An 11,031-nucleotide genomic window follows, 5' to 3' on the forward strand; every position below is an offset into this window, starting at 1 on the left:
GAAATATGGCAATTCTGTTGACCCTTTGGTCTAGAATCGGCGATGAGTTTATATTTTCTGTCAGGTTTTGTTAAATGATATTGATTATGAGACCGAAGGAGAAGAAAGTAAAGACGTGAATTAGAACGCCTTACTGGACGCTCTGTAGATTCCATTCGCCAGGTGTATATACAAAGTCACCCCTGCCAGATTATTGTGAAATAAAAATTTGTAGTCTTCGTCCATATGATTCATGAAAAAGTTATCCCCCTTTCTTGTTTTAAACTGTCACTATAAATGTTAATGTTTTGCTGATATTATAACGTACATATATATAGAGAAGAGATGTAGAGATCAACATGGCTAGTAATATACTTATATATATACTTGTTTCTTGTTTTATATTTGATGTCAATATTGGTAAGTTTATAATAATTATTAAATTCATACATAAGTATAATATATGACTTTTTGTAAATGATTGTTATAAATTTAATCTAAAAAACAGTGTCTTTTATTATTAATTTTTATCATTTAATAGAACGTTTGACTATTATTAATAAACTGACAAATGATTTCCTCGTCTCAATAAAATTAATTTGTAGACCACACTTTCACAATTGACGAGATATTACCTTTTAAACGTTCAACCGTAGATTAAAACTGACAGTGATGACAAACATACAGTAGAATGCTTATATTGACACACGCTATTGATAATATGAACCAACACTGGATTACTGTACATGTTTTAGCTCTGGACACATGTGAAGATACATCAAATGCAGGACCAATCTGTAAACGTAACTATAAACATTGTACAGATAAACCTGGTGCTTGGAAAGGTTATATGGAGAAAACATGTATGTATACCTGCAGTTATTGCACTAAAGGTAAATTATTTCTTACGTGTATTGCTTGTTTCTGATGATAGTCATCTAGATATTTTACTACAGGTAAATCATTTCGTACATGTGTTTCATGTTTGTGGTGATCATGTAGACATTATACTATACAGGTAAATCAAAGGCGGATCCAGTGGGGGGCATATACGGCGCATGCACCCACCCACCTCCTCTCTGGATCCAAGAGGGTGCACTGTTGAACCGGATTCTTGTCTCCGATTACTGGAAATGGTCTTTTCGTGCTTCTAGTATTCGAAATTTTCCTGGGAAGGGCCCCCCTGGTGCCCCGTTGTGTGCTTCGGACCTTCGGCGCTCGCACCCCCTCCCCCTGTTCATGATCCCTGGATCCACCCTTGTAATTATTTCGTACGTGTATTTCTTGTTTCTGCTGATAGTCATCTAGACATTATACTATACAGGTAAATTTTTTCTAACATGTATTCCATTTTTATGTTGATAATCATCTAGACATTATACAACAGGTATATGTATTCAATGTTTGTGGTGATAGTCATCTAGATATTGTACTACGAGTAAATTATTCCCTACACGTATTTCTATATTCTGGTGAAATCCATCTTGATATTATTAAGCTATATAGCATGCCTGTAACTGTATAGCTAAGAAACACAACATAATTTATATGGCAAACAATCACTGGTTTATACACATATAGCACAAAGTAGAAAACATTATTGATTCGGGTAAATTTCTGTTCTGTTGTGTTCTGTCAATATCTTATAACGACCCTCACTTTCTCTTTAATTTGAGTAAATAAAATACTGGTAAATTAAATTGTATTTGTCCATGAATAAATTGATTTAAACGGAAATTAATATTTCAGAAAATGTAGCTTTAGACAAGAATACGAAACAGAGCTCATTTTTCGATCAAACTGGATATAATTCATCTAATGCTGTAGATGGTGAACGTCAGGATAAATATGGATCCTGCTCAGTTACAAATAATGGTGACGTCAAATCATGGTGGTGTGTTGATTTACAGAAGCAATACACAATTAACGAAATCCGTGTTTACGGTGAAAACGGTGGTGTAGTTAATGGTAGTAAGTATTTATATAAGGCTATTTAAATTATTATTCTTAAAATACAAATGCGATACTTCGATTTTGGCGTACCATTATTTGATATAATGTTACTGGTAAGGTGTCAATCTCCATTATTTATACTAGTTGAAATATTGAACTCGCGTGACGATTTCTTTGAAATGTATCTGTATTTCTTATTTGTTATAGCCATAGACAACCTAGCTAATTCTACTGTGATTCTCAGCAATACTGGAAGTTGTGATGAAGCAACTCTTAAATCATCAACGGTTTGTTATAAAGATCCTGGTAGTAATAGAAATCCGTATAGAATAGTAAGATGTGATCAACAACCAGATGTTGAGTTGACAGGACAGATTGTATTTATAACAACAGACATGGAATATGCATCTCTAGGATTATGTGAAGTAGAGGTTTATTCAGGTAATACATTATGAATGTATGCATGTCCGAACGTCATGGTACGTCAACAGCTTATGCGGGGCTATCGGAGAGATCCACATTTGGATCACATTGATGACCCAGAGAAATAAAATTTAAAATATGCAAAAAGTACGAAAGGACGTATTTCAATAGTATGGTCATGGCCTCCTTTTTTCTTGGATTCCGGGGGCGTAATCATGATAGATTATCAAAAGAAGGGTTCCACCATAAATATTGCACACATTACACTGATGAATTGGGTAGGTTGGGTGATCAAATCAAAGAAAACCCTATAGGTATATGGCTGTTACAGGACATTACTTCAGTTATCACCGCCCAGGTAGCAGTGAGCTCTGTATAGGACTGTAGATTCAAGATCCTCCCTCGCTCAGCCTATTCTCTAGCTCCTTCCATGTGACTTCTTCCTTTTCCCGTAACTCAATTTTGTCCAAAAGGGCCCCGGATTTGCGACGGATAATGAGGTCATCACTGCTGTGATGGGGGCGGGGGATTTGTAGGGTAACTTGACGCATGGATGTCATGGCGGATTATGTTGAAAAATAAAAATATGACAATTTTCAAATAGATCGCAAATTACATAATATTACTTATGGAGGATGGAAATGTTTGGGACATCTCCCATGTTTTTAAAGGATTCTGATAAAAGAGTCCCCGCAGGATTTTTAACCCACACTAGTCTGCTGGAAGTGTTGTGGGTTTAAAGAGTAATTAATAAAAATACAAGATGTGCGCTATATGGTAAAAGAGTCCATTGGTGGCCATTTTGGATTGATGTTAATTACTCAAAACCAGCAACACTTCCAGTGGATAATATTGGTTTGGAATTCCCACAGTGAAATCAAAGTATGTTGCAATTTGTTTCTGGTACCATATATATATATATATATATATGTATAGTCTATGTCTTCTAGTCAAATAAGGCTTTTAGCCATTCTATGACTACTGTGTTTAAAAAGAAATGAAAATATTACCAAACAAATCCGCTTTCCAGTTCTCGAATAACATAATCCATAATATGTTGTAATGTGTATTAACTGATGTAAATCTTATCTCAATTTAAATAGTATTAACATATATCAATTTGACTTTTAATTATCAGCTCGGTGTTCAGATGGATATTATGAAAAATCTAGTGGAACATGTTCATCTTGTAAGTGCGGTGGCAAACCATGTGATGACAATACAGGACACTGTAAACCATGCCCTATAAATTGTAAGAATGATAAATGTGATGTTACTGGTAGATGTACAGATGGCTGTAATGTGGGATTCTATGGTATTGTTTGTACGGGTGAGTGTAGTCCAAACTGTAAAGACAATGTTTGCTACGAAGCTGGTGTATGTTCAGATTGCAGAGAAGGATTTTATGACGATGTCTGTTCAAAGAACTGTTCCAATTGTAAACCAGGTGGTTGTAGAAGGAATAGTGGTGTTTGTATTAATGGATGTAAAGACGGATTTTTTGGTAATAATGGAAAGTGTAAGCGAGTATGTCCGAACTGTAATCCAGGTGGCTGTCAAATGAAAGGTGGATCTTGTATTAATGGGTGTAAAGATGGATTTTATGGTAAGAAATGTGAATTGAAGTGTTCAACATGTAAACCTGGTGGGTGCGATAAGCAGGGTGTTTGTGCCAATGGATGTCTAGACGGGTTTTATGGGAGTGATGGACTGTGTCTTAGAAAATGTCCAAACTGTCTACCAGGAGGATGTGATAAAGATGATGGTGTTTGTATCAGTGGATGTATAGAGGGTTGGTATACAGATACATGTAATACAAGTTGTAGTAGTTATTGTCAAGGTGGATGTAATAGATCAAATGGTACATGTAAAACATGTTCTCCAGGTAGATTTGGTGATTATTGTCAATATGAATGTAGTATTGGCTGTCAAGGTGGATGTAATAGATCAAATGGTATATGTAAAACATGTTCTCCAGGTAGATATGGTGATTATTGTCAACATGAATGTAGTATTGGTTGTGTTGATAACATATGTTCTACAGATGGGTCGTGTAGTTGTAAAGCCACTCATTATGGTGATAATTGTAACAGGACATGTAATGATGGATGTATAAATAGCGAATGTTCTAGTAATGATGGCCTTTGTTCATGTAAAGGCACCCATTACGGTGAGAAATGTGAACATGAATGCAGTAACAAATGTATTGATAGACAATGTACAGCATCACCCGAATCGAGTGAACTACGCTGTACAGTTGGCTGCATTGATGGTTATATAAATTCTGACTGTCAAACACCATGCCCTGTTAACTGTATTAAATGTAGTTATTCAGGTTGTGGATCCTGTAAACCAGGTTGGTATGGTAACAAGTGTCAGACATCTTGTCCTAAGAACTGTCCCAATCAATGTAATTCGGTATCTGGCGAGTGTGATGAGTGTGAAGGCAACACATTTGGCAGGTTTTGTAATTCAACTTGCAGTAATGGATGCAGAGAGCACGATACAGATACAATATGTAACATGACTGGTGATTGTTTATTTGGCTGTTTTAATGGTAATTATGGTAAAAGATGTGACAAAATATGTAGTCCCGAGTGTAGTAATAGAGGCTGCGATCAAACAGGAAGATGTTATGAGTGTCTTGAAGGATATCATGGTGACGGCTGTGAGATGAAGTGTGTTAAATCCTGTAGTGGGCGATGCAGTAGACAAGATGGCCAGTGTAATGAATGCATCCCAGGGTATTATGGTAATTACTGTAACAACACTTGCAGCACTACTTGTTTAGAAGGATGTAAAGCATCGGATGGTTACTGTAATAATTGTACAGCTGGTTATTATGGTAATTATTGTAACAACTCTTGTAGCACTACTTGTTTAGAAGGATGTAGAGAATCAGATGGTTATTGTAATAATTGTACAGTTGGTTATTATGGTACTTATTGTAACAATTCTTGTAGCACTTCTTGTTTAAACGGATGCACAGAATCGAATGGTTACTGTAATAATTGTACAGCTGGTTATTATGGTAATTACTGTAACAATTCTTGCAGCACTACTTGTTTAGAAGGATGTAGAGGAACGGATGGACACTGTAATAAATGTGTCAATGGTTATTATGGACGAACATGTAATAAAACGTGCAGCGATACGTGTTACGGGGGTTGTAATAGAGAAGGTAAATGTTTAGGATGTAAATATGGTAGGAGAGGATCTGTCTGTTCTCAGGCATGTTCGTCTTTATCTAAAAATTGTATTCAGTGTCATCAATCTATTCCACGTTGTCAATACTGTAAATCTGGTTGGTATGGAAGACAATGCAATGAGCGATGTCCTACCGGGTGTCTTGGTGATAGTTGTAACCTTAACGGAAGTTGTAATTCTTGCAAACTAGGACGATCTGGACAAAGGTGTGCATTTTGTCCACCTGGATGTTTAGGAGATAATTGTACTAAAAATGGAACTTGTATGGCCTGTAGACAAGGTAAATTTGGTATAAGATGCAGAGACTTCTGTCCTACTGTATGTCCAGACATCTGCCACATGAACGGAACTTGTATATCATGTAACTCGAGGTCTTTTGGTACCATGTGTAATAAAACCTGTCCTATAGGATGTTTAGATAATATATGTAACATGGATGGTACGTGTGAATCTTGTAAACATGGATATTATGGAATAACCTGTGACAAAAAGTGTAGTACCAATTGTAAATCTATCCTTGGTTTAACTGTATGTAATATAACAGATGGTTCATGTATGGATGATTGTGGAGATGGTACATCTGGACATAACTGTACAGAAGGTAAGAAGATTCTGCATTAATTTGTGTTGTATGTAATATTAGTGTAAATACAACAATATGAATATTACAAATTCATTTCATGTGGAAATTGGTAAAGATGAATATACCCTAACCTTTGCTTCATTTAGATGTATAATTAATAGGAGGACTTACTTTATAATCCTACCATCATTGCGGAAATATTTAGTCTATAATCCCAGTCTGTAAGTATTTGGAATACGTATGTACTTGTATGAACATTTTATCCAGGCTTACCTAAAGCTGAAACAAGTAATAACAAAACTACTGGTATAAATATTGGTTTGGTTATTGGTATTGGTATTGGTATTGTTGCTGTTATAATTGCTGGTGTTGTTATTATAGTTTACTGTAAGAGAAGGTAATTCATACTCTATTATATTTTTGTTGATGTAAATTCAACGTTGCCATCTATTTAGAACTGCAATTTCATACGGTGCGTGTAAATTAAAAGAAGAAATGACTATGCTTTTAAAACGACGTACAATATAACAAGTCCTGTTAAACTGATGCTGAAGTCAAAGGGAGGGGTAGAGGAGGGAGTTTTTAACGTCCACTCGACACGAACCAGGTCATTCCGTGACTAACATATCGTTTAATTTTATTCCAATAATTCCTTTGTGCGTTTGGGTCTTTAGCAGTGGGAGGAAACCGGAGGATCCGGAGAAAACCGGCAACCACATCCTTTGTCACATACAAGCAGGGAATCGAAACCACCCCACTTGATTCAACGACAATCTTCTGATTAAACGCGGACGCGTTAACCATTCGGTCACCCCCCCCCCCCCCTTAATATATTTGTAAAATTGCATAATCTTATTTTCATTTTCTTTTCAGAAAGACTTTATGGGTAACAAAAAATCGTGAACCACGTTATGATTATATTCTTGTCGGAGATGTCGTTACTACAAGTGGTGTATCAGAAGATGAAAGGGGGAAATCTGACCAAAATACAGACGTATTAACGGAAAAAACATCCAATATATGTATTAACAGCCAACAAAAATCGATATCGGCTATCGACTAAGAGTGGTTAAAATAAAGCACAACAGAGACAATTATTCTAACTTAGGATACGAAGGTGTAACAAATTTCTATTACAAAGCTGATTTAAAATTTTATTATTGCACCACCTTTCTTGTCAATCTATCTGTTGAAAGCCATAAAATTTAAATTGTTGGACGATAATATTTTTTTTATAAAATAAATAAATCACATATGTGTTAAAATGTATAATTCGACTTTTGGTTGATGTAATGTGATAGGAAGTGTAAAACAGATTATAGTATGTTGGACAGGGTTATTTATTTTCAATGTCGCTCCGGCTGTTCCCATTCAGATTGATTCAATTAAAGCTGCTTGTAGAAGCTATTAAACGTATTATACTTTAGTATAACTGTCTGATTTATAATAACGTCTTTAAAGGAGAAGTCTGATATATATATATATATATATATATATCAATGAACGTTTCTTTATCTTTTCATAATCTTTATCTAACCCCGTTAATACTATACGACGCTCTGTGATATTCTAGTTCTCCGTGTGGTGTTGATAATATCTTACCACAGTCCTCGTTATATAACAGTATTCACGTGTGTACACCCACAGAAGTTAAAGTCGTATCACTACAATGAATAATGAAAAAGCTAGCGAACATTACTAGACGACCATGAGATATGCTAAAAGTAAACTTTAAGACAGTGTAATATGGCTATTTGATTGATATACTTTAACAAACTGTACGAACAGATAGATACTCTATAAAATCGTGGTCGTCTTTTAAAAATGTATAGATTTTTGTATTTTAATGATTAATGATAAACACCTTTTTATAATATACTAGCCGGATACCCGGCTTCGCTCGGGGTCATAACTCCGAAACCGGAAGTGGTAGACTAACGCCACCTGGTCTATGTTACTCCCCGGTCCGAGCTACCCCTATACCCCAAATTTCAGACTCGGGGCAGACCGGCTTCGCTCGGGAGAAACCGGAGGTGGTAGACTAACGCCACCTGGCCTATGTTACTCCCCGGTCCGAGGAAACTTTATAACCAAAATTTCAGACTCGGGGCAGACCTAGTGTAGCCGCCAACCCCGAACAGACAGACAAACAGACAGACAGACAGAAAGACAGACAGACAAACGACAGTCACAAATATATATATAGATTTCGTTGACAGGATCTTTGAAAGAGATAGACTATGGGAATTAGTAGATCTTTGTATATAGAGTACACGTCCATTTTACCTAAATTCTTTAAAAGTGACAATATTTACAAGACTTATAAATATGAAGAGAAAAATTTCAAGAACGCAATAATATAATTAATTAATTTGCCGTCCTTCATACCAATTATGTAACCATATATTGTTATTATCGCGGAAGTCTTCTCTTATTACATATCCATAAAAACATACATCAATGAAATATGATCATTATATACCAACATCAGAAATGTTTTACTATTAAAATATGCAAGTGGTCCTTGATTTCGTTTTATTTAACAGTGTACTATACATATATAATTTCAATTAAATATGTTTGGTGTATATAAGATATAGGAACAACATACAACTTTCATTCTTTAGATTTACTATCAGTAGTAGGGTGACCCATGTACTCACAGAAATACAGTCCACCGCTGATAGTTCGAGACTACCACTGAAGCGTGCACATTCGCCGTGCCGAGACCAACTTTCTGACAGTATGATACTATAAATAGCCATGGCACGTGCAATTCTCTACAAATCTATCAACTATTACAGCCGTAAAAAATTTATTGTTGACGATTTTGAATAGCAGTAAAATTAAGCTTCTTGGTTATTACAGCAGATTTAGAAATTACGTTCGTTTCATTTTTTAAATCGCTTTATCATTAACTGTACCGTTAAGAGCGGCATCTTTTGGTTTAGTACAAATAATATCTCTGAATCACTCGGGTTAGACAGGAACATGATACTAGCAGTAGTTTCATTTTACTTTTACAAGCTTCTTAAAACGATTGTTGAGCTACCTAACGTGCTTATTTCTAAATTCAATTTCTTGTTCTAGCTTTCTGTTATGTTTCGTAAAAAAGTAGTCTTGATTATCCCGACCTGTCAATCAGACGTAGAATGGTCGATAGACTGGTTAAGCGAGACTAATTTCAAAACAAGGGCACGTAACCTATCTTTTACTCAAAAGTGTCTGGATGTTATGGACGACTCTTGGAACCAGTTTTCAGTCTATTATTTACACATGATTAATGGTCATAGCTTATTAAGTACAACATGATCGTTTATTTAGTGACTATAATTGTGTGAAACTGATTTGAGGCTTGGCATATATATAAATATTGTGGCGTAATTGTTGAGATATATGGAGATATTTATTCATGGTGGGTCACCCTATCAGTAGTTCAACAGCCTTAACGCCTCTACATGACCGGCAATAATATGATTAACGGCTGAAGGTTGCTACCCTATTACATGGGCGTGGTGACCCATGATTTTGCATGAGGAACCAGATCCCGCCCAGACCACCCAAAAAAAAAATCTTTATGTGTGTGCGGGGGAGGGGGTGGGGAGGCAGTCCCTCCCAGATACCTTATTACAGGGGCTTGGTGACCCATGATTTTGCATGAGAAACCAGATCCCGCCCGGACAACAAAAAACAATATTTATATGTGTGTGCTGGGGGAGGGGGTGTGGGGAGACAGTCACTCCCAGTGCCACAGAGCTGTGTGGAACATGTTAGAGTCGATTTGTAGCATATCTGACCCACGGTATATGTTTGACACTTGTTGAAACCGCGTGATTTTTTGCCATTTGCAAGGGGCACAAAAACTCAAGGGGGCGTTAAAACTCAAATTCATGACGCAAATCTCGTCATTGCGTTCCTCTCACACAGCCCCTGCCTTATTACTATATCATACTACTAATTGTGGGCGCTACGGTGCCTCGCTTACCTGGGCGTCACGGGTTCGATCCCGGTGATGGCCGAGAAAGTTTCCGGTGTGGTTTCGCCTAGTCAGTGGTACAGGACGGGGCGCTTGACAAAGACAGCTATCTAATCGTTCGGGTGGGACGAAAAACCGAGGTGCCGTGTACACATTGATATGCACGTAAAAGATCCCTTGGCAGTTTGAATTCAAGCTCCATCACCCGTTGTCTTGAATTGAAATTCAACGGTTTGAATGACTAAATCAGCCCAAAACATATCAAAAAAATACAAGCCGAAAGTTATTTATTATATCTGAAACACCATTTCTACCTCAGAATAAAAAATACTGCAATAGTTTTCAGATTAGATAGAATTTTATCGGACAGTTTTGGGTAGGGTATGATTTTTGGTGGGGGGGGGGGCAAAATTATCACCATTCCCAGGTCAAGCTTCAGTCCCTTAATGAAAGTCTAACTGCATATACTATTCTACTATTGATATTATCTACACTAAAACCACACCCCTCAATGACAGATCTTACGTTCTACAGCGCACGAGTTAACAATATTGTGAGCCAACCGCTCTACAACAAATAACTGATTCAGATGATCATTGAGTGGCCATTTAACGATTGAGTACAGTAAAACACAACGGATATTTATATGACATACAATCAATGGTTATTACATTATATATATACAGCGAGGTGTGTTGACTTAAATTCTTATCGCTATACAACCAGTCATTGTATCCCATAATATAAAATGTTCTCCGTGTCTGTTTTATACATTTAGTAACACATACACACCAAACAAAAATAAGATGGGCGTCATGTTTATATGGTATAATGTTGCAAAACATTTCGAAAATTATTCCTTGCTAGTATTACCCTCATGTTTATCGACCAGCAAATTAAAGATGCATTA

General features: G+C 36.3%; 1 protein-coding gene across 1 annotated transcript; it reads left to right on the top strand.

The window, feature by feature from the left end:
- The first annotated feature begins 285 nt into the window (after positions 1-285).
- LOC130012430 (multiple epidermal growth factor-like domains protein 6) lies at positions 286-8,668 on the top strand. Its single transcript, XM_056100372.1, has 7 exons — positions 286-399; positions 735-872; positions 1,729-1,950; positions 2,140-2,373; positions 3,494-6,163; positions 6,413-6,542; positions 7,019-8,668. Exons 1-7 carry the CDS (start codon positions 339-341, stop codon positions 7,206-7,208), a joined length of 3,645 nt encoding a protein of 1,214 aa, XP_055956347.1. The 5' UTR covers positions 286-338; the 3' UTR covers positions 7,209-8,668.
- Positions 8,669-11,031: the final 2,363 nt, after the last annotated feature.

Source organism: Patella vulgata, chromosome 4 (genome assembly GCF_932274485.2).
Source record: "Patella vulgata chromosome 4, xgPatVulg1.2, whole genome shotgun sequence".
Taxonomy (NCBI): domain Eukaryota; kingdom Metazoa; phylum Mollusca; class Gastropoda; family Patellidae; genus Patella; species Patella vulgata.

What these genes read in the sequence shown, in the direction of transcription:
- LOC130012430 (XM_056100372.1), top strand. Translation starts at nt 339, where the DNA reads ATGGCTAGTAATATACTTATATATATACTTGTTTCTTGTTTTATATTT. An exon ending in TGGACATAACTGTACAGAAG is followed by an intron (nt 6,164 to 6,412) that starts GTAAGAAGATTC and finishes CATTTTATCCAG; the next exon opens with GCTTACCTAAAGCTGAAACA. An exon ending in ATAGTTTACTGTAAGAGAAG is followed by an intron (nt 6,543 to 7,018) that starts GTAATTCATACT and finishes TTTTCTTTTCAG; the next exon opens with AAAGACTTTATGGGTAACAA.